We start from the raw sequence: 24,329 nt of genomic DNA on the forward strand, positions 1-24,329 counted from the left end.
CAGGTTAGGTGAGTGGGCAAACGCATGGCAGATGCAGTATAATGTGAATAAATGTGAGGTTATCCACTTTAGGGGCAAAAACACGAAGGCAGAATTTTATCTGAATGGCAGCAGATTAGGGAAAGGGGAGGTGCAATGAGACCTGGGTGTCATGATGCATCAGTCATTGAAAGTTGGCATGCAGGTACAGCAGGCAGTGAAGAAGGCAAATGGTATGTTGGCCTTCATAACTAGGGGATTTGAGTATAGGAGCAGGGAGGTCTTACTGCAGTTGTACAGCGCCTTAGTGAGGCCTCACCTGGAATATTGTGTTCCGTTTTGGTCTCCTAATCTGGGGAAGGACGTTCTTGCTATTGAGGGAGTGCAGCGAAGGTTCACCAGACTGATTCCCGGGATGGCTGGACTGACATATGAGGAGAGATTGGATCAACTGGGCCTTTATACATTGGAGTTTATGAGGATGAGAGAGGATCTCATAGAAACATACAAGATTATGATGGGACGGGACAGGTTAAATGCGGGTAGAATGTTCCCGATGTTGGGGGAAGTCCAGAACCAGGGGACACAGTCTTAGGATAAGGGGCAGGCCATTTAGGACTGAGATGAGGAGAAACTTTTTCACTTGGAGAGTTGTTAACCTGTGGAATTCCCTGCCGCAGAGAGTTGTTGATGCCAGTTCATTGGATATATTCAAGAGGGAGTTAGATATGGCCCTTACGGTTAAGGGGATCAAGGGGTATGGAGAGAAAGCAGGAAAGGGGTACTGAGGGAATGATCAGCCATGATCTTTTTGAATGGTGGTGCAGGCTCGAAGGGATGAATGGCCTACTCCTGCACCTATTTTCTATGTTTCTCGACTGCAGAAAGATATTAATGTACTGGTCAGATGGGCAGAATAGTGGCAAATGGAATTCAATCCAGAGAAGTGTGTGTTAATGCATTTGGGGAGGACTAACAAGGCAAGGGAATACACAATAAATGGAAGGACACTGAGAAGTGTAGAGGAACAGAGGGATCTTGCAGTGCATGTCCACGTGTCGCTGAAGGTAGCAGGACAGGTCGATAAGGACGAAGAAGGCACTCGGGATACTTGCCTTTATTAGCCGAGGCATAGAATATAAGAGCAGGCAGGTTATGTTTGAACTATATAAAACACTAGTTGGACCACAGCTAGAGTACTGTGTGCAGTTCCAGTCACCTTGTTGCAGGAAAGATATTATTGCACTTGAGAGGGTTCAGAGGAGATTTAGGACGATGTTGCCTGGACTGGAGAAATTTTGCTCTGAGGAAAGATTGGATAGGCTGGGGTTATTATCTTTGGAACAGAAGAGGCTGAGGGGAGACCTAATTGTGGTATATAAAAATATGAGGGGCTGAGATAGAGTGGATAGGAAGGATCTATTCCCCTTAGCAGAGGCGTCAATAACCATGGGGCATAAATATAACGAAAGTGGTAAAAGGTTTAGAGGGGATTTGTGGAGAATTTATTTTCACCCAGAGGTTGGTTGGGGTCTGGAACTCGCTGCCTGAAAGGGTGGTAGAGGCAGAAACCCTCATAGCATTTAAAAAGTCCTTGAATTTGCATTGAAGTGCAGTAACCAAATGGCTATGGACCAAGAGCTGGAAAGTGGACTCAATGGGCCGAACGGCCTCCTTCTGTCCTGTAAATCTTTCTGATTCTAAGAAGTTTGATACCATCCAGGACAAATCAGCCTGCTTGATTGGCAGCCCATCCACCACCGTAAACATTCACAGTGCACCGTGACTGCTGTGTGTACCATCTACAAGATGCATTGCAGCAACCCACCAAGGCTTCTTCAACAGTATCTCCCAACCCCATGACTTATACCACAAGGGCTGCAGGTGCCTGGCAACACCATCACCTCCAAGTTCCCCTCCAAATCACACAGCACCCTGACTTGGAAATACTTTGCCGTTCCTCCATCGTCGCTGGGTCAAAATCCTGGAACTCCCTCCCTATGGGAATACATTTACAATGCAAACTGCAATGGTTCAAGAAGGCGGCTCACCACCACCTTCTTAAGGGCAATTAGGGATGGGCAATAAATGCTGGCCTTGCCAATGACACCCACATCCCAGGAATGAATTTTAAAAAAAGGCAATAACAGAAGATGAGATGACCTGAAGTGACACAATGTCACCTGGGTCCTGTTGTGTATCTGTAAAGCATGCACTCCCATGTTCCGCTACTAGTGAGTGCATCCCCTGAAGTCCCAAGGGATCCCAGCATCCCTTGGGAGCACTGTATATAAGCCGGCCCCTAAGGCCTGTTCCTCACTCTGGAGTGTCTTAATAAAGACTGAAGTCACTGTTACTTTAACCTCCCTGTGTGCAGTCTCATCTGTGTTCGGAACACAACAAGGCCCAATCGTTGAAAATCATCTACTGAGCAACAGTAAAAGGTACAAACCATCTTGCATCCTCAATAAATGTGGCTGAAGGAGGATTTTTGCAGATGGTAGCAGAGAACTACTATGCATATTTCACATGATGCCCTCATTATAAGAAAAACGGATAAGAGCTGTACGGGGCCAAAATTGCCCTCAGCGGGAAATTGGGGAGGGCACTCCGATTTATCCAGAAATTTACCGCCCAGCAGGAGTCAGAAGGAACAGCCGGAAAATTTGGCTCTTTAACTCTGACACCACCTCCCAGCGTTTTGGGGTGTTTTTTGAGGCGGTATCGGGGCAGGTTCATGTCAGGAGCAGGGCGGTATCCATCTCCGCCATGCTAACCATGTCTGTCCCCGGTCGGAAAAGCCTTACCGACCCATTATCGTCTCTTAGGGGTGGTAACGGTCCTTGAAGAAGTGGGCAATTTCCCCCCCCCCCCTCCACCCAGCGCCCCCCGTACTGTCCCAGCAAATCAACTGCCAAGATGTGCTCACCAAACAAGATGGGCTGTCAATTGGGATTTGCTTCCACCACAGGAATACTTGCATGGTACCAAGTACATAGATCCCCTGCAAGTGTATAAAATTGACCTCAGGCAAAGACAATTAATGCTGGTGTATCTTCCTCCTGCTGGATTATTCTTGCCTAAAAGGTACAAACAGGACAAATTTCACCTCGAGATATAGTGGACCCAAAATCCCCATTCAGCTCATGATGGAGATTCAGTATTTTTTTCTTATTGAACCAAGGTCCCTGATGATTTGTGTATTCTTCGACGACTTAGGTAGGCCTGATCATGGAAAGAAATTTGCCCTGGGATTCAATATCTTTTCCAGAACCATTTTGTAAGAATTCAAATCAATAACAAGTCAGTGTTATACACTATCTATGGGTCATTAATTGAAGGTTGATACTCATATATTTTCATTTATCTGTGTGTTGGTATTTGGCAGATCAAGAAAGTTTAATTAAGATGCCCACATCCCAAAAGTTTAGAACACAAGGATCCAAATTTACAGTGTCAAATAAGATATTCATCAAAAACTTCTCCCAATAAGACAATCTGTTTGCATTGTGCGAATGGAAGTTTTTGGAGAAAATTACTAAGAAAATGCCTTTTAAGGAATCTGTTAGGACAATTTTAACCCTGCCACCTGGTGAAAACCAACCAGATCAGCAACTAAAATCGTCTAGAAGATTTACTTGCTGATGACATGCTCCCTTCCTGCAGACTTCAATTTTAAACTGCTCTTCTAAGCAGGCAGCAAGGACACCCACTGGAAACTGCTGGGTCCTTTTTAAAATACAGATAGGGCTCCGATGATGTCATCGAGACACGGCTGCTATTGTAACCAATGGCCTGCGGGGGGATGCCATTGCGGCTTTCCTGCCAAGTGAAGTTAGCTGGCGGGAGACCGAGCCTCTCGACATTCTGCTCCTGCCTATCAGCCAGCTTATGCTTTCGACAGGTTACGAGCAGAGAACTGACAGTGGGTATGCAAATGAGCTCCAGGAACAGGAGTTAAAATCTCCCGGGCCGCAAACTGCCGAAGTCAGGGGGATTTTGAGCTCACCTCACCATCTCACCACCGCTCGCCCAAATCCCGCGCCAATCTAACACAGGGGCTTGTGTATACAAGTAACAAAATGTTAGATGAAGAGAATGTGACATGAGGCTTATTTTTTTTCATTGCTGCATCAACAAAATTACAGTCTTTTATATAAAGACATTGAACATGTCAAATATGTTTCTTGTTCTAGTTAATGTTATAAAAAAAGCAACCAGCTCTCCATTAAGAACAAACACTTTTGGCTGGCAGATAAATTACTGCGTGAAAGTAGAAGAGACAAAAATAGTTCCATAAATGAATGAGTTCATTGAATCACTCATCCTTTAATTGATGTCTGTATTAAAATTGATGATCCTATATGTACTTTATTTGTTTTACGAATTTGAAAATCAGATTGCTTAAACTCCTGTTTTCTAGTGAAAACAACCTGCAACATCGATGAATTCCAATGCAACAATACGCTTTGTAAGCTTCTATCATGGCTGTGTGATGGAGAGGATGACTGTGGAGACAACTCGGATGAAAACCCAGAAACATGTGGTATGTTAATGACGTTATTTAAATTCAGTCAATGCTATGTCCTACGCATTTCTCGAGATAAAAAATTGAGAGATATGCATTGGGGAGGTCTAACAAGGCAAGGGAATACACATTAAATGGTGCAACACTGAAAAGGAACAAGAGACCGTGGGGTGCAGGTCCACAGATCCCTGAAGGTAGCAGGCAAGATAGATAAGGTGGTTAAGAAGACATATTGAATCCTTGCCTTCATTAGTCGAGGCATGGAATACTAGAGCAAGGACGTTTTGCTTGAAATGTATAAAAAAATGGTTAGGCCGCAGCTGGAGTACTGTGTGCAGTTCTGGTCACCACATTACACAAAAGATGTGATTGCACTGGAAAAGGTACAGAGGAGATTTACAAGAATGTTGCCTGGACTGGAGAATTTTGGTCATGAGGAAAGATTGGAGATGCTGGGTCTGTTTTCTTTGGAACAGAGGAGGCTGAGGGGAGACCTGATTGAGGTGTTTAAAATTATGAGGGATCTGGATAAAGTGGATAGGAAGGACCTGTTTTCCTTGACAGAGGGGTCAACAAGCAGGGGGCATAGATTTAAAGTAATTTGGGGAAGGAACAGAGGATATATGAGGGGAAATGTCTTTACCCAGAGGGTGGTGGGGGTCTAGAACTCACTGCCTGAAAGGGTGGTAGCGGCAGAAACCCTCACCACATTTAAAAAATATTTGGATGTGCACTTAAAGTGCCGTAATACGCAGGACAATGGACCAAGAGCTGGAAAGTGGGATTAGGCTGGATGGCTCTTGGTCGGCCGGTGCGGGCACGATGGGATGAAATGGCCTCCTTCTGAGCTGTAAATTTCTATGATTTTATGATTCTATGTTGAGAATTCCAGTAGGTTTGATCTATGAAAATCGGGAAGAGCATGTTTCGGCCTAATGGGCTTTTCCTGTTTCTAAAACTCTTCAGCGAGTGACAGCAGGAGGTAATAGGGTACCAACGACATTGGTAGGACAAACAAAGAGGTTCTGCTGTGGGATTATGAGCAACTGGGTGCCTGTCTCTCTGACAATGGAGGCAGCGCGAGCCTGGAGCAGCTGGAGGGAGATTTAAACATCAGCGACTCCCTGACAACGGAGGCAGCACGAGCCTGTAGCAGCTGGAGGGAGATTTAAACATCAGCGTCTCCCTGAAAACGGAGGCAGCACGAGCCTGGAGCAGATGGAGGGAGAATTAAACAACAGCGTCAACCTGACAATGGAGACAGTGTGAGCCTGGAGCAGATGGAAGGAGATTTAAACATCAGTATCTTCCTGACTGCGGAGGCAGCTCGAGCCTGGAGCTATTACAGGTTGTATCAAGAGGACAAAATGAGTAATAAAAAGTAATAAAAGATGAAGGACAGTGATTGGTTCTTCCAGATTAATTGAATCACTGGACAGGGAATGATTCTTAAAGACAGCTAGTAACTGATTTAATTTGCTTCAATTACTGATTTTCTCATTTTAATTTAATTTATAATTATGGTATATATTTAATTTTGGTCAATTATAATTAATCCTTATTACACTGAGTTTATTATTGTATACTCCTTGTTGTATTATTTCAAATGTAATTTGATTTTTTTTTAGTTTTTTCGCCTATGTCTATCTGCGTGCGCATTTTGGCTGTCGCTTCGGACCCGAGCCTTTATATTTCCTTCTCGCGCTTTTTCTCTCTTTCTCTCAATGATCAATGTCTAACGTGTTGTAAAATTGTTGTGAAGCACCTTGGGACGTTTTACTACGTTAAAGGCGCTACACAATAAAAGTTATTATTATTATTATTGTTGTAACTTAAAAGCAGAACCACAAAGGTAATAATCTCTGGATTACTACCTGAGCCATGAGCAAATTTGCATAGGGCAACTAGGATTAGAGAGTTAAACACGTGGTTCAAAGACTGGTGTGGGAGAAATGGGTTTTGGTTCGTGGGACACTTGCACCAGTACTGGGGTAAGAGGGAGCTGTTCCGTTCGGATGGGCTCCACTTAGACTGTGTTGAGACTAGGGTCCTGGTGAATCAAATAACTCGGGCTGTAGAGAGGGCTTTAAACTAATTAATGGGGGGAGAGGGTTCAGGGGAGCATAAATTTAAAAAGTCAAAGATTAAGGAAAAGGCAATAGAGCAGGATAGCATTGGGAGAAATGAAAACCAGAGTGTGACAGGAAGGGACAGACTGTATAAACATAAAGGTGTATCAGAAAATGGGGTCAAAGCAGGAAAAAATGGTTAAAAAAAACAAATTTAAAAGTTCTTTATCTGAATGCACGCAGCATTCGCAACAAAATATATGAGTTGACGGCACAAATAAATACAAATGTGTATGATCTGATAGCCATTACAGAGATGTGGTTGCAAGGTGACCTAGGCTGGGAGCTAAATGTTCAGGGGTATTTGACAATTTGGAAGGACAGACAGAAAGGAAAAGGAGGTGGGGTAGCTTTGTTAATAAAGGATGAGATCAGTGTGTTGGTGAAAAATGATATTGGCTCAGAAGATCAAGATGTTGAATCAGTTTAGGTGGAGATAAGGAATAATAAGGGCAAAAGTCGCTGGTGGGCTTAGTCAATAGCCCCACTAATGGTGGCTACACTGTTGCACAGAGTATAAATCAAGAAATAATGGAGGCTTGTAAAAAAGGAACAGCAATAATCATGGGTGATTTTAACCTTCATATTGATTGGACAAAGCAAATTTCATAGAGTTTATCTAGGATAGTTTCCTTGAACAGTATGTTGCAGAACTAACCAGGGAGCAGGCTATCTTCAATCTGGTACTGTGTAATGAGACAGATTAATAAACTATCTACTCATAAAGGATCCTCTAGGAATGAATGACCATAACATGGTTGAATTTCAAATTCAGTTGGAGGCTGAGAAAGTTGGATTTCAAACCAGTGCCCTAAGCTTAAATAAAGGAGAGTACAAAGGTACGAAGGCAGAGTTATAAACATAGAAACATAGAAAATAGGTGCAGGAGTAGGCCATTCGGCCCTTCTAGCCTGCACCGCCATTCAATGAGTTCATGGCTGAACATGCAACTTCAGTACCCCATTCCTGCTTTCTCACCATACCCCTTGATTCCCCTAGTAGTAAGGACTTCATCTAACTCCTTTTTGAATATATTTAGTGAATTGGCCTCAACAACTTTCTGTGGTCGAGAATTCCACAGGTTCACCACTCTCTGGGTGAAGAAGTTGCTCCTCATCTCGGTCCTAAATGGCTTCCCCCTTATCCTTAGACTGTGTCCCCTGGTTCTGGACTTCCCCAACATTGGGAACATTCTTCCTGCATCTAACCTGTCTAACCCCGTCAGAATTTTAAACGTTTCTATGAGGTCCCCTCTCATTCTTCTGAACTCCAGTGAATACAAGCCCAGTTGATCCAGTCTTTCTTGATAGGTCAGTCCCGCCATCCCGGGAATCAGTCTGGTGAACCTTCGCTGCACTCCCTCAATAGCAAGAATGTCCTTCCTCAGGTTAGGAGACCAAAACTGTACACAATACTCCAGGTGTGGCCTCACCAAGGCCCTGTACAATTGTAGCAACACCTCCCTGCCCTTGTACTCAAATCCCCTCGCAATGAGTTGTCTAAAGTGGACTGGGAAAATAGATTAAAGTGTGGGACGGTTGATGAGCAGTGGCAGACATTTAAGGAGATATTTCCGAACTCTCAATAAAAATATATCCCAACAAGAAGGAAAGACTGTAAGAGAAGGGATAACCATCCGTGGCTCACTAAGGAAATAAGCGATGATATCAAATTGAAAATAAGGACATACAAATTGCCCAAGACTAGTGGGAGACCAGAGAATTGGGAAACTTTTAAAAGCCAGCAAAGAACGACTAAAAAAAAATAAAGAGAGGGAAGATAGATTATGAAAGCAAACAAGCACAAAATATAAAACCAGATAGTAAGAGTTTCTACTGGTACATAAAAAGTAAAAGAGTGGCTAAAATAAATGCTGGTCACTTAGAAGATGAGACTAGGGAATTAATAATGGGGAACAGGGAAATGGCAGAGAAGTTGAACAAATATTTTGTATTGGCCTTCACGGTAGAAGATACTCAAAAACATCCACATCCAGTGGATAATCAAGGGGCTATAGGGAGGGAGGAAATTAATATAATCACTATCACTAAAAAAATAGTACCCGGTAAAATAATGGAATTAAAAGCTGACAAGTCCCCTGGACCTGATGGCAATAATCCTAGGGTCTTTAAAAGAAGTGGCTGCAGAGATCGTGGATGCGCCAAGCAAGCGCTCTACTCGGAACTCGCCCACGGCAAACGAGTCAATGAAGGGCAGAGGAAACATTACAAGGATACCCTCAAAGCCTCCCTGATAAAGTGTGACGTCCCCACTGACACCTGGGAGTCCCTGGCCAAAGACCGCTCTAAGTGGAAGAAGTGCATCCGGGAGGGCGTTGAGCTCATTGAGTATCGTCGCTGAGAGCATGCAGAAATCAAGCGCAGGCAGCAGAAGGAGCATGCGGCAAACCAGGCTCCCCACCCACCCTTCCCCTCAGCCACTGTCTGCCCCACCTGTGATAGAGATTGTGGTTCTCGTATTGGACTGTTAAGCCACCTAAGAACTCATGCTAAGAGTGGAAGCAAGTCTTCCTCAATTCCGAGGTACTGCCTATGATGATGGAATGCTTTGATTGTAATCTACCAAAGTTCCCTGGATTCTGGGGAGGTCCTAACAGATTGGAAAACTGCAAATGTAATGCCTCTATTTAAAAAAGGAGGCAGACAAAAAGCAGGAAACTATAGACCAGTTAGCCTAACATCTGTCATTGGGAAAATGTTGGAGTCCATTATTAAGGGAGCAATAACAGGACATTTGAAAAAGTATGATTCAATCAATTAGCATCAACCTGGTTTTATGAAAGGGATATCATGTTTGACAAGTTTGCTAGAGTTCTTTGAAGATGGGTGGATAAAGGGAAACCAGTGGATGTGGTGTATTTGGATTTCCAGAACGCATTCGATAAGGTGCACATAAAAGGTTACTGCACAAGATAAAAGTCCATGGGGTTGGGGGTAATATATTAGCATGGCTAACGAACAGAAAACAGAGTGTCGGGATAAATGGGTCATTTCCCGGTTGGCAACACTAACTAAGGGGGTGCCACAGGGATCGGTGCTGGGGCCTCAACTATTTACAATCTATATTAATGACTTGAATGAAGGGACCATGTATAATGTAGCCAGGTTTGCTGATGATACAAAGATGGGTGGGAGAGCAAATTGTGAGTAGGATACAAGAAATCTGCAAAGGGATATGGACAGGCTAGGTGAGTGGGCAAAGATTTGACAGATGAAGTATAATGTGGGAAAATGTGAGGTTATTCATTTTGGCAGAATAAATAGAAAAGCAAATTATAATTTAAATGGAGAAAAATTGCAAAGTGCTGCGGTACAGAGGGACCTGGGGGTCCTTGTGCATGAAATACATAGAAACATAGAAACATAGAAAATAGGTGCAGGAGTAGGCCATTCGGCCCTTCTAGCCTGCACCGCCATTCAATGAGTTCATGGCTGAACATGCAACTTCAGTACCCCATTCCTGCTTTCTCACCATACCCCTTGATTCCCCTAGTAGTAAGGACTTCATCTAACTCCTTTTTGAATATATTTAGTGAATTGGCCTCAACAACTTTCTGTGGTAGAGAATTCCACAGGTTCACCACTCTCTGGGTGAAGAAATTCCTCCTCATCTCAGTCCTAAATGGCTTCCCCCTTATCCTTAGACTGTGTCCCCTGGTTCTGGACTTCCCCAACATTGGGAACATTCTTCCTGCATCTAACCTGTCTAACCCCGTCAGAATTTTAAACGTTTCTATGAGGTCCCCTCTCATTCTTCTGAACTCCAGTGAATACAAGCCCAGTTGATCCAGTCTTTCTTGATTGGTCAGTCCCGCCATCCCGGGAATCAGTCTGGTGAACCTTCGCTGCACTCCCTCAATAGCAAGAATGTCCTTCCTCAGGTGAGGAGACCAAAACTGTACACAATACTCCAGGTGTGGCCTCACCAAGGCCCTGTACAATTGTAGCAACACCTCCCTGCCCTTGTACTCAAATCCCCTCGCTATGAAGGCCAACATGCCATTTGCTTTCTTAACCGCCTGCTGTACCTGCATGCCAACCTTCAATGACTGATGTACCATGACACCCAGGTCTCGTTGCACCTCTCCTTTTCTTAATCTGTCACCATTCAGATAATAGTCTGTCTCTCTGTTTTTACCACCAAAGTGGATAACCTCACATTTATCCACATTATACTTCATCTGCCATGCATTTGCCCACTCACCTAACCTATCCAAGTCGCTCTGCAGCCTCATAGAATCCTCCTTGCAGCTCACACTGCCACCCAACTTAGTGTCATCCGCAAATTTGGAGATACTACATTTAATCCCCTCATCTAAATCATTAATGTACAGTGTAAACAGCTGGGGCCCCAGCACAGAACCTTGCGGTACCCCACTAGTCACTGCCTGCCATTCTGAAAAGTCCCCATTTACTCCTACTCTTTGCTTCCTGTCTGACAACCAGTTCTCAATCCATGTCAGCACACTACCCCCAATCCCATGTGCTTTAACTTTGCACATTAATCTCTTGTGTGGGACCTTGTCGAAAGCCTTCTGAAAGTCCAAATATACCACATCGACTGGTTCTCCCTTGTCCACTCTACTGGAAACATCCTCAAAAAATTCCAGAAGATTTGTCAAGCATGATTTCCCTTTCACAAATCCATGCTGACTTGGACCTATCATATTACCTCTTTCCAAATGCACTGCGATGACATCCTTAATAATTGATTCCATCATTTTACCCACTACCGATGTCAGGCTGACCGGTCTGTAATTCCCTGTTTTCTCTCTCCCTCCTTTTTTAAAAAGTGGGGTTACATTGGCTACCCTCCACTCCATAGGAACTGATCCAGAGTCAATGGAATGTTGGAAAATGACTGTCAATGCATCCACTATTTCCAAGGCCACCTCCTTAAGTACTCTGGGATGCAGTCCATCAGGCCCTGGGGATTTATCGGCCTTCAATCCCATCAATTTCCCCAACACAATTTCCCGACTAATAAGGATTTCCCTCAGTTCCTCCTCCTTACTAGACCCTCCGACCCCTTTTATATCCGGAAGGTTGTTTGTGTCCTCCTCAGTGAATACCGAACCAAAGTACTTGTTCAATTGGTCCGCCATTTCTTTGTTCCCCGTTATGACTTCCCCTGATTCTGACTGCAGGGGACCTACGTTTGTCTTTACTAACCTTTTTCTCTTTACATATCTATAGAAACTTTTGCAATCCGTCTTAATGTTCCCTGCAAGCTTCTTCTCGTACTCCATTTTCCCTGCCCTAATCAAACCCTTTGTCCTCCTCTGCTGAGTTCTAAATTTCTCCCAGTCCCCGGGTTCGCTGCTATTTCTGGCCAATTTGTATGCCACTTCCTTGGCTTTAATGCTATCCCTGATTTCCCTTGATAGCCACGGTTGAGCCACCTTCCCTTTTTTATTTTTACGACAGACAGGAATGTACAATTGTTGTAGTTCATCCATGCGGTCTCTAAATGTCTGCCATTGCCCATCCACAGTCAACCCCTTCAGTATCATTCGCCAATCTATCCTAGCCAATTCATGCCTCATACCTTCAAAGTTACCCTTCTTTAAGTTCTCGACCATGGTCTCTGAATTAACTGTTTCATTCTCCATCCTAATGCAGAATTCCACCATATTATGGTCACTCTTCCCCAAGGGGCCTCGCACAACGAGATTGCTAATTAATCCTCTCTCATTACACAACACCCAGTCTAAGATGGCCTCCCCCCTAGTTGGTTCCTCGACATATTGGTCTAAAAAACCATCCCTTATGCACTCCAGGAAATCCTCCTCTACCGTATTGCTTCCAGTTTGGTTAACCCAATCTATGTGCATATTAAAGTCACCCATTATAACTGCTGCACCTTTATTGCACGCACCCCTAATTTCATGTTTGATGCCCTCCCCAACATCACTACTAGAAAAGGTTAGCATGCAGGTACAGCAAGTAATCAGGAAGGCAAATGGAATGTTGGCCTTTATTGCAAGGGAAATAGAGTATAAGAACATAAGAACATAAGAATTAGGAACAGGAGCAGGCCATCTAGCCCCTCGAGCCTGCTCCACCATTCAACAAGATCATGGCTGATCTGGCCGTGGACTCAGCTCCACTTACCTGCCTGCTCTCCGTAACCCTTAATTCCCTTATTGGTTAAAAATCTATCTATCTGTGACTTGAATACATTCAATGAGCTAGCCTCAACTGCTTCCTTGGGCAGAGAATTCCACAGATTCACAACCCTTTGGGAGAAGAAATTCCTTCTCAACTCGGTTTTAAATTGGCTCCCCCCTATTTTGAGGCTGAGCCCCCTAGTTCTAGTCTCCCCGACCAGTGGAAACAACCTCTCTGCCTCTATCTTGTCTATCCCTTTCATTATTTTAAATGTTTCTATAAGATCACCCCTCATCCTTCTGAACTCCAACGAGTAAAGACCCAGTCTACTCAATCTATCATCATAAGGTAACCCCCTCATCTCCGGAATCAGCCTCGTGAAACGTCTCTGTACCCTCTCCAAAGCCAGTATATCCTTCCTTAAGTAAGGTGACCAAAACTGCACGCAGTACTCCAGGTGCGGCCTCACCAATACCCTATACAGTTGCAGCAGGACCTCCCTGCTTTTGTACTCCATCCCTCTCGTAATGAAGGCCAACATTCCATTCGGCTTCCTAATTACCTGCTACACCTGCAAACTATCCTTCTGTGACTCATGCACAAGGACCAATTGTGGAGCAGTGGAGGCGTGTCCTGCACTGTCGGAGCTGAGGTGCAGTGAGGAGAGGAGCTACCAACTTTTGCTCCTGCCTGGAGAGCCCTGAGACCAGCCCAGGAAGAGAAGGAAGGAAGGGGCTTCACCACCAACTTTCACCCAGAGGGAGAGGAGGAGAAAAGAAAACTTTCCAACTTTTTAACACTTCTGCAAGGAGTTGGAGAGAGGGGGAAAAGACCAACAACAACAACATCCAGTGTGGAAGGAGGGAGACTCTACTATTTCTACAGGTGGGTGTATTGGTGCATTTCCCAAAATACTTTGTTATATCGGTGGGGGGAGGAAAGAAGACCACTGAGGGCCGGAACATCGCGGGGGGTGTGTGTGGGGGCCTTGCTTACAACTAGGCCCCACACACAACTGGACCCCCCCCCCCAATTGCCTAGCCTGGGATAGCTGGAGCTACCAGGCTGAAGATTTCTTTAATCACCCACTGAACATCGTTAGGAGTGTGTGCCTGGTGGCTCTAGCTGCCCCAGGTGAAGACGTCTTCTCCCCCCACCTGAAGACCAATCCAAAGACTGTGTTTTTGTGTTTTGCCATCTGGGGAGTGCACCCACCCACAGCTGCGAGGGGAGACCTGCCCTCGCAGTCCCCCCCCCCCTTCCCACCCCCCTCTCTCTTTCTCCGTTACTCTCTGTTTCTCCCCTCTCTCTCTGAGACCCCTTCCTCCTAAATTAAAAAAAACCCAACAAAACAATTGAGACAACTGAGCAGAGGGAACAAGGCCCCTCCCCAATTGCCAACTAGGAGAGAGGTGCCTCGTTAAGAGCTGCTCTGCTCAGTCTTTTAGATAAGAGGCCAATTAAGACCATTAAGGCCTCTGACTTTGGGGTGGGTGTTGCCCTTAAAGGGACCCCGTGATGGCGACCCCATCCACGCCGGTGGCAGGGCCAGCGAAGACATATGCGCAGGTGGCAACCGCTTCCACGGCACCTCCTGCGCCACCCGCTGCCCTGCCACCATTCAGATTAATTACCAGAAAACACGGGGTCAAGAGCTACACTCACCCCACAATGAGCATTGAGGAGTGCGTGCGGGCGATGGCTGGGGTAGTCGGCCCCTCGGCCATTGTCGCGGCCTCCAAGATGTCTGGGAAGGCTGTTTTCTTCCTGGGGTCGGAGCGGGCGGTGTCCCTGGCCCTCGAAAAGGGGCTCACGGTGGGCGGGACGTTCCTGCCGGTGGACCCTCTCGAGGCCACCGCGCAGAGGGTCATCGTTTCAAACGTCCCGCCCTTTGTTCCCGCTGAGCTCCTCCTCCCTCACCTACACCAACTGGGGGAGGTAAGGTCGGGGATCAACCCCAAATCGCTCGGCCTCAGGGAGAACAGCCTGCGCCACGTGTTCTCCTTCCGCCGCCAGCTCTTTGTCAGGCTGGCGCGGGAGGAGACGACGGAGGGGAACTTTAACGTGATGCACGAGGGGACTGCCTACCGCGTCTTTTGGACGTCGGACGGTGTGCGGTGCCATGCCTGCAGGGAGGTGGGGCACGTTCGCAAGAACTGCCCCGCCTCCAAGGCCGCCAAACCACCGAAGGCGGCCAAGGCTGGCGCCGCCGCCACCCCTCCCCCTAGTTGCGTCCGCGTGCCGGGAGCCGTAGGTGCGCGGGCATCGTCGGAGGCCTTTGTTTTCAGTGCCTCCGGCGGGGGGGAGGGAGAGCATCCGAACGGAAAGAAGGCGCGGAACAAGGAGAAACATCTAGAGGCGGGTCCCCTCAGTGCGCCTGAAAGATTGACCACCGCGCTCGGCCCAACCCAGCCACCGGCGAGCGCGGGGTGCCCTGAGCCCGTGCCCGAGCCCTTGAACAACACCGCAGAGGGGCCCGGGCGCGGGCAAGAAAAGGAAAAGGGGGGGCGGAGCGGGAGGCCTCGGCAGACATGGAGGTCTCCCTGCCTCAGCGCACCTCCAGCAACAAAAGGAGGCGCCGCTCCGTTGAGGCGGAGGGGGAACAACATCCCTCCGCGGAGGAGTCGGTGCCCACCGCGTGTCCCGCGTCCCCCACCAGCGCCCCCAAGCAGCGCCGTAGGCGGGAGGAGTCTGTCCCCGGGGAGGGTGAGACAGTCGAGGCTGCTCAGCCTCTGCCTCCCGGGGATGGCGTGGAAGATCTGCCTGTCGTGGGGGGCGTGGGGACCGCGGAGGAATGCATTGCCGCCGGGCCGGGCGTCCCGGGGACTGAGGCGGGCGGGGCCGAAAAGGCCGAACCTGAGCCCGCCCAGCCAATACCCAACTTCCCCCGGGAGTCGCTCGACCCGGCAGAAACCGAAACAAATGTTTTTTATGACACTGTAGATGCTGGGCCGGGGGGTGGCAGCGGGGAGGGGGAGGAACACCCACCCTCGCCCCTTGCTTTGGAGCTGGAGCACTTGGGGAGCCTGGGGATTTCCTATGGCCGGGTCTCTCCTTGTTCCCCGGTTCCTGGAGCGGAGGGGGAACCCCTTCCGCTGTCTTTTCCCGACCCAGCACCATTTTTAAAAGAGCCCAGTGGGGACTCCTCTGCCGACGATCCTGGGGGTGGGATCGGGGCGGAGCCAGGGCCGGTTGGAGCGGCCGGGTCATTTGCCGTACCTTGTGCGGTCGATGGGCCGGCTGCTGGCGGCCACCTCCCGGAGGAGGACGGGGACTCGGTGGGGGACGCGGGTGAAAACCTAGAGACCACCGCCAGCGAGGCGGTGGATCTGCTCGCAGCCGCCGCCGAGACCATCCTCATTCCTGCAAAGGAACTCCGGGACTTTTTGGCCCAGAGCCGGGGTCACTGCAACCAAGCCCGACTGGCCCTGGAAAAATGGTCCGAGCCAGAGCTGATCAAGGGGTCCGTCCGCGCCGCCGTTAAAACCTTGGCCGCGGGCGGGCCCTTGACAAAGGCGCAACACCTTGAGCTAAGCGAGCTCGAGGGACTCCTCGCTGGGCTGCGGAGGGAGCGGAGTTCAACAAAAGACTCCGCTCCCTCCCCCACAATAGGTTAAGGTAGAGGTTGCACTATGCTTTTGCCATGAAGATAACCATAGCCAGCCTCAACATCAACGGCGGCAGAGGGGCACGCCGTAGATTTGACAATTTTTCGCTCCTGCGGGAGGGGAAATATGCGGTGTGCTTCCTGCAAGAAACCCACACCGTTCCGGGAGACGAAGCCACGTGGCTCCTGGAATGGCAAGGAGAGGTCCGCATGAGCCACCTCACCGCCATTTCTAGTGGGGTGGCCATCTTGCTGGGCCCGCATTTTCAGCCGGAGATCTTGGGGGTCGAGGAGCCCGTGCCAGGCCGCTTGCTGCACGTAACGGTTCGCCTGGGGGACGTGCCGCTCCATCTCGTAAACGTGTACGCCCCTCAGCCCGGCCCGCAGCAAACGCGCTTCTTTGAAGAGGTTTCCGCTCTTCTTGGCTCCGTCGACATCGGCGACTGCATTGTCCTCGGGGGGGATTTTAACTGCACCCTCGAGGCGAGGGACCGCTCCGGTGCCCCGCAGTGCATGACGGCGATGGAGAAGTTGAGGGACCTGGTCGGGTCCTTCGACTTGGTGGACGTCTGACGAAATCTCCACCCCGACTCCAGCGCCTTTACTTGGGTGAGGCCTGGAGTTGGATGGTCTAGAGTCGACCGCCTTTACGTGTCTGGGGCGTACGTTTCCTGCGTCCCGGCGGCCTCCATGCGGCCGGTGCCGTGTTCGGACCACCACCTGGTGTGGGCGGAGCTCGCTTCGCTCCGGGCGAGGACGGGGTCCGCGTACTGGCACTTTAACAACCGGCTGCTGGAGGACGTGCGGTTCCAGGACTCGTTCCGTCGATTCTGGTCCGACTGGAGAAGGAAGCCAGGGGCCTTCCCCTCCTTGAGGCTATGGTGGGACGTGGGCAAGGCTCACGTCCGCGTCTTCTGTCAAGAGTACGCGAGGGGGTCGACCAAGAGGCGGGCGGCCAGAGTCGGGCGCCTAGAAAAAGAGGTGCTCGACCTGGAAGCCCGTATCGGTCAAGTCGTCCAGGACCGGCCCTGCGGACGGTGTACGAAGCGAAGAAGGCCGCGCTGAAGGACCTGCAGCTCGTCGGGTCCCGAGGCGCGTTCGTGAGGTCGCGGATCCGGTTCCTGCGGGATCTGGACCGCGGCTCCCCCTTCTTCTACTCGCTGGAAAAAAGGCAGAGTGTCCGTAAGCAGCTCTTGACGCTGCTGGCCGACGACGGCTCTCTCGTCTCGGATCCGGAGGGCGTCAACAACAGGGCCCGTGAATATTACGGGGCTCTGTTCTCTCCGGATCCGTCCAGCGAGGAAGCCCGTAGAGTTTTGTGGGAGGACCTGCCGAAGGTCAGCCCGGAGGGCCCCGAAAATCTGGAAGCTCCACTAAGCCTGGCGGAGCTGACCGGTGCCCTCGCCCGGCTCTCGAGGGGAAAATCCCCGGGGCTGGACGGGCTGACCGTGGAGTTCCACAGGGCGTTCTGGGATGTCCTGGGGAGCGACTACGCGCGGGTCCTGGGGGAAAGTCTGGCGACCGGGGAGATGCCCCTCTCTTGGCGCAGGGCAGTCATCGTCCTGCTGCTTAAGAAGGGCGATCTCCGCCTCCTTAAGAACTGGCGCCCGGTCTCCCTCCTCAGCACGGACTACAAAATCTTCGCCAGGGCGATGTCTGCTCGCCTTGGTGCCGTGCTGGACCACATGATCCACCCCGACCAGTCCTACACGGTCCCGGGCCGGACAATCCACGATACCATCCATCTGGTCCGGGACCTCATCCATTGTTCCCAGGAGGCTGGTCTGTCGGTCGCCTTCCTATCCCTCGACCAAGAGAAGGCGTTCGACAGGGTGGATCACGACTATCTGCTCGGAACTCTGCGCGCTTTCGGGTTCGGGACGCATTTCGTCGCCCGGATCCGACTTTTGTACGCCGCCGCGGAGTGTCTGATTAAGGTTAACGGGTCCTTGACGGCGCCCCTTCGCTTTAGGAGAGGGGTGCGCCAGGGATGCCCCATGTCCGGCCAGTTATATGCCGTTTGCGTGGAGCCTTTCCTGCGCCTCTTGCGGACGAGGTTGACGGGACTGGCTCTGCAAGGGCCGGGCGTGGAGGTCGTCCTCTCGGCTTACGCCGATGACGTGCTCCTCGCGGTAGAGGATCCCGCTGACCTGCGGAGGATGCGTGAGTGCCAGGAGATTTACTCGGCCGCGTCCTCCGCCAGGATCAACTGGGAGAAATGTTCCGGACTCCTGGTGGGTCAGTGGCGGGTGGACTCCCTGCCGGAGGAGCTCAGGCCTTTTGCCTGGAGCACGACCCATCTCCTCTATCTGGGAGTCTACCTTAGCCCCGACGAGGGAGCCTGGCCGGCGAACTGGCAGGAGCTGGAGGCCAAGGTCGCCGCTCGCCTAGGGCGCTGGACAGGACTGCTCCGAGTGCTGTCCTACAGGGGTCGAGCGCTAGTCATAAACCATGCTGTGGTACCGGCTGGTCACTTTGACCCCTCCCCCTGCGTTTGTCGCCAAGATACAGAAGAAGCTGGTGGACTTCTTCTGGAACAACAGGAAGCACTGGGTCTCTGCTGCGGTCTTGAGTCTCCCGCTTGAGGAGGGCGGTCAGTCGTTGGTGTGCGTCAGCGCCCAGCTCGCGACTTTCCGTCTTCAGACCCTGCAGAGATACCTTTACGTCGAGCCCCCTCCTAGGTGGTGTGCTCTGGCGAGGTATTTCTTCCACCAGCAGCGCGGTCCTGTTTGTGAACTTGGGGGGTGCCAGGACCGCCCTCCGGGAGCTGCCTGTCTTTTACAGGGAATTCATCAGGGTCTGGAACAAAGTTTCCACCAAGCGCAGCTCTCAGCCGGCTGGAGTGGCGGCCGTCCTGCAGGAGCCGCTGCTCGGGAATCCGTACCTCCACGACCGAGGTTTTATGTGGCGGTCGGAAGAGAGGGCTGTGGCTGGTGAGGTGACCAGGGTCAGGGACCTGCTCGATGGCGGAGGAGCGGGCTGGATGGCGCCAGACACGCTGGCGCGGCGCCTAAACTCTGCCAACGTCCGCCACGCGGCCGATGCCATCGAGTCGCTAAAAACAGCTCTGGGCCCTGACTCCGTTAGGTGCATCGAGGAGGCTCAAGCACGTGGGGAGATCCCGTCCGAACTGACCACCGTCCGGACGGAATTCCTCATCGGCGCCAAACCCCGGAAACTCCCTCGGGGGCCGGCGCCTCACAACTTGAGCCGCCTCGGGGAAATCCCCTCCGTGCCTTTCAGTTCCGCGCGGAGGGGTTTCCTGTACGGGCTGCTCCTGCACACTCTCAACTTTGCCATCCTCGCCGGCCGTCCGGACACGCCATGGCGTACCATCTTGCCGTCCGGAGGAGGCGGGGGTTCCCGATGGAGGGCACTCTACGCAGGGGTCCTCCCACTATTCATCGGGGACTTGGCCTGGAGGGTGGTGCACGGAGCAGTGCCGTGCAATAAATTTTTAAGCCGGTTCACGGACTCCCAGGCCGCCTGCAATTTCTGCGGTCTGGAGGAGTCCGTGTTCCATGTTTTTATTGAGTGCACGAGGTTGCAGCCCCTGTTCCATTATTTGAAGGGGCTGCTCCTGAAATTCTGGCTGCACTTCAGTCCCACTCTCCTGATCTTTGGGCACCCTGTGCGGAGGGGAGCGGGTAGGTCCGAAGGCCTCCTCGTAGGACTGCTCCTGGGCATGGCCAAGGGTGCCATCAGCCAGTCCAGGCAGCGGGCGGTCAAGGGGGTCGTTCAACCTGACTGCCTGCCTCTCTTCCACTCTTACATCCGGTCCAGGGTGTCCTTGGAGATGGAGCACGCGGTGTCCACCGGTACGCTCGCGGCCTTCCGCGAGAGGTGGGCACCGGAGGGACTGGAGTGCATCATCACGCCCGGCAACCAAATTTTAATTTGATTTTACGTTTTAAAGTTTAATTTGTTTTCATTGCCGGTGCTTTTAGTGTCCCCCTCCCCTTTTATAGGGGGCACTGGAAAAATTTGATTTTAGCGCCCCAAAAAAAACCAAAAAAAAAAGAAAAAAAAAAGGGGCCTTGAAAATGTCTGCTGTGTCACCCAGGCGGGTGGCATGGTTTTAATGTTTATGTTTATTTTCAGGTAAACTCAAAAGAGTTTCATGCACAAGGACCCCCAGGTCCCTCTGCACCGCAGCCTGTTGTAATTTCTCCCCATTCAAATAATATTCCCTTTTACTGTTTTTTTTCCCAAGGTGGATGACCTCACACTTTCCGACATTGTATTCCATCTGCCAAACCTTAGCCCATTCGCTTAACCTATCTAAATCTCTTTGCAGCCTCTCTGTGTCCTCTACACAACCCGCTTTCCCACTAATCTTTGTGTCATCTGCAAATTTTGTTACACTACACTCTGTCCCCCCTTCCAGGTCATCTATGTATATTGTAAACAGTTGTGGTCCCAGCACCGATCCCTGTGGCACACCACAAACCACTGATTTCCAACCCGAAAAGGACCCATTTATCCCGACTCTCTGCTTTCTGTTTGCCAGCCAATTCTCTATCCATGCTAATACATTTCCTCTGACTCCGCGTACCTTTATCTTCTGCAGTAACCTTTTGTGTGGCACCTTATCGAATGCCTTTTGGAAATCTAAATACACCACATCCATCGGTACACCTCTATCCACCATGCTCGTTATATCCTCAAAGAATTCCAGTAAATTAGTTATGCATGATTTCCCCTTCATGAATCCATGTTGCATCTGCTTGATTGCACTATTCCTATCCAGATGTCCCGCTATTTCTTCCTTAATGATAGCGTCAAGCATTTTCCCCACTATAGATGTTAAACTAACCGGCCTATAGTTACCTGCCTTTTGTCTGCCCCCTTTTTTAAACAGAGGCGTTACATTAGCTGCTTTCCAATCCGCTGGTACCTCCCCAGAGTCCAGAGAATTTTGGTAGATTATAACAAATGCATCTGCTTCAACTTCCGCCATCTCTTTTAATACCCTGTGATGCATTTCATCAGGACCAGGGGACTTGTCTACCTTGAGTCCCATTAGCCTGTCCAGCACTACCCACCTAGTGATAGTGATTGTCTCAAGTCCTCCCTTCCCACATTCCTGTGACCAGCAATTTTTGGCATGGTTTTTGTGTCTTCCACTGTGAAGACCGAAGCAAAATAATTGTTTAAGGTCTCAGCCATTTCCACATTTCCCATTATTAAATCCCCCTTCTCATCTTCTAAGGGACCAACATTTACTTTAGTCACTCTTTTCCGTTTCATATATCGATAAAAGCTTTTACTATCTGTTTTTATGTTTTGTGCAAGTTTACCTTCGTAATCTATCTTTCTTTTCTTTATTGCTTTCTTCGTCATTCTTAGTCCTATAAAAGCAAAGAAGTCCTGCTACAACTGTACAGGTATTGGTGAGGCCACACCTAGAGTACTGCATACAGTTTTGTTCTCCATATTTAATGAAAGAATATACTTGCATTGGAAGCTGTCCAGAGAAGTTTCACAAGGTTGATTTCGGAAATGATGTAGTTGACTTATGAAGATAGGTTGAGGAGATTGGGTCTATACTCATTGGAGTTCAGAAGAATGGGAGGTGATCCTATCGAAACATATAAGATAATGAGGGGGCTCAACAAGGTGGATGCAGAGAGGATATTTTCACTCATAGAGGAAACTAAAACCAGGGGGCATAGTCTCAGCTTAAGCGGCTCCCATTTAAAACTGAGATGAGGAGGAATTTATTTTCTCAGAGGGTTGTAAATCTGTGAAATCCTCTGCCCCAGAGAGCTGTGAAGGCTGGGTCATTGAATATATTTAAGGTGGAGATAGACACATTTTTGAGTGATAAGGGAGTAAAGGATTATAGGGAGCGGGCAGGGAAGTGGAGCTGAGTCCATGATCAGATCAGCCATGATCTTATTAAATGGCGGAGCAGGCTCGAGTGGTCAAATGGCCTCCTCCTGCTCCTATTTCTTATGGTCTTATGTTTGGATGCTTAGAGAGGGTGTGGTCCAGTCACCATGTGGTTGCTGCAGCTGGTCCTGGGGGGATCGGTGGCAGAAATCTCTCAAGAGTTTGCCAGTAGTGACCTGGAAGCAGGACTTGGTGTCCAGTCACAGTGGGGGCAGGGCAATAGGAGCTTTGGGGGGGAGCAGAAGTTCCTAAGCGATCTCTGCTATTAATATAAAGAATGTTGATTACTTGCTGAGTTTTATCAATTGTACTTAGCGGCAAAACTACCCATACATCACCCCGCACCCCCATGCCCACTTTCCCAAAGGTACATTTCCAGTCATTGCTATTTTAACAAGGCAGAAACCCCCTTAAGGAACTTTAGGGAATACAAATTTTGAGACTCTGGCTGGGAACCTCTGGATTCAAAGTTCAAGACCAGAGACTGGGGCTCATTGTCTGGTCATTTTGGGTGCGGTAGTGTAGCTAAATAAGGGGAGAGCGGGCATTAGGTTGGAGGTTTTGCCATGGTTGGGAAAGAAAGTAGCCATGAAATATGGCACCCAAGAGTGGGAGAGTAGTCAATATTGAGCCACAGACTTGGTTTTAAGAGCCACAAGGTGGGTGGGCCTGTGGACAATGGCATCATGCACCACATATCTTGAAGATGCAACTGGGAAGTTTCAGAGGTAAGTAAACAAAGGCAACATCTACCTTAGTGACCAAGTTTAGAGAACTCAATCTTCGGTAATTAAATAAAATAGCTAAGTTAAATCATAACAGGAATGTATTGTGGCAATAAGAAAGGAAGGAAAATGTAACAGAAAATAAGTGTGACACTCACAAAGGAAGTATGGATATATGAAAGACTTTTAGTATATTACAGAAAGATCCATTATAAGTTTGTAAAGGTTACTTTTTGTATTTTGTTTTAAAAAGTAAAATTTCAGTGTCCACCCACAAGATCATTCAGATGCAAAAATGGGAGAGTGTGCCTGCGGCCTGAGCGAGTTTGTGATGAAATCAATAACTGTGGTGATAACTCTGATGAAGTGGACTGTGGTACGTTCATCCATTTTATTTAGATAGTAATATTAATATTCTAAATGGTAATATCTTGAGCTTCAGAGGTAACAGTTCACATATTTTAATCGAGCAAGAATGAGTCATGAATCAATTATGTTGTGAATTGTGAATCAACATTTATGGTTTGATATCAAGATGAAACAACATTAAGAAGAATGAAATAAATTACACTTATTCTGTGTCTTTCATGTTCACAGGGTCCCAAAATGCTTCATAGTTAATGAATTATTTTTCTTTAAATGAAGTCGCTGTTCTTTTGTAGACAAACACGGCAGGCAATTAATGCACATTTGACTCAAACGGCAACAGGGTCAATGACCACTTAATTTGTTTTCGAAATTGTTGATCGAGGGGTAAATTTGGCCAGGGCACTATTTCAGAACATAAGAACATAAGAACTTAAGAAATAGAAACAGGAATAGGCCATATGGCTCCTCGAGCCTGCTCCGCCATTCAATAAGATCATGGCTGATCTGATCATGGACTCAGCTCCACTTCCCCGCCCGCTCCCCATAACCCCTTATCCCCTTATTTAAGAAACCATCTATTTCTGTCTTAAATTTAATCAATGTCCCAGCTTCCACAGCTCTCTGAGGCAGCGAATTCCACAGATTTACAGCCCTCTAAGAGAAGAAATTTCTCCTCATCTCTGTTTTAAATGGGTGGCCCCTTATTCTAATATCATGCTCTCTAGTTCTAGTCTCCCTCATCAGTGAAAACATCCTCTCTGCATCCACCTTGTCAAGCCACCTCATAATCTTATACGTGTCGATAAGATCACCTCATTCTTCTGAATTCCAATGAGTAGAGGCCCAACCTACTCAACTTTTCCTCATAATTCAACCCCCTCATCGCCGGAATCAACCTAATTTACCTTCTCTGAACTGCCTCCAAAGCAAGTATATCCTTTCGTAAATATGGAAACCAAAACTGCA

At 48.8% G+C, this 24,329-nt stretch overlaps 1 protein-coding gene across 1 annotated transcript in view; it reads left to right on the plus strand.

Annotated features, from left to right (window-relative positions):
* Positions 1 to 24,329, plus strand: part of LOC139253819 (low-density lipoprotein receptor-related protein 1-like) — a 2,398,725-nt gene that overhangs the window by 2,250,080 nt on the left and 124,316 nt on the right. The window contains exons 72-73 of the mRNA XM_070873585.1: positions 4,403 to 4,525; positions 23,248 to 23,370. Of these exons, the coding sequence (XP_070729686.1) occupies positions 4,403 to 4,525; positions 23,248 to 23,370 (246 nt within the window). The remainder of the gene's footprint in view (positions 1 to 4,402; positions 4,526 to 23,247; positions 23,371 to 24,329) is intronic.

The sequence above is a fragment of the Pristiophorus japonicus genome, chromosome 3 (assembly GCF_044704955.1).
Source record: "Pristiophorus japonicus isolate sPriJap1 chromosome 3, sPriJap1.hap1, whole genome shotgun sequence".
Lineage (NCBI taxonomy): Eukaryota > Metazoa > Chordata > Chondrichthyes > Pristiophoridae > Pristiophorus > Pristiophorus japonicus.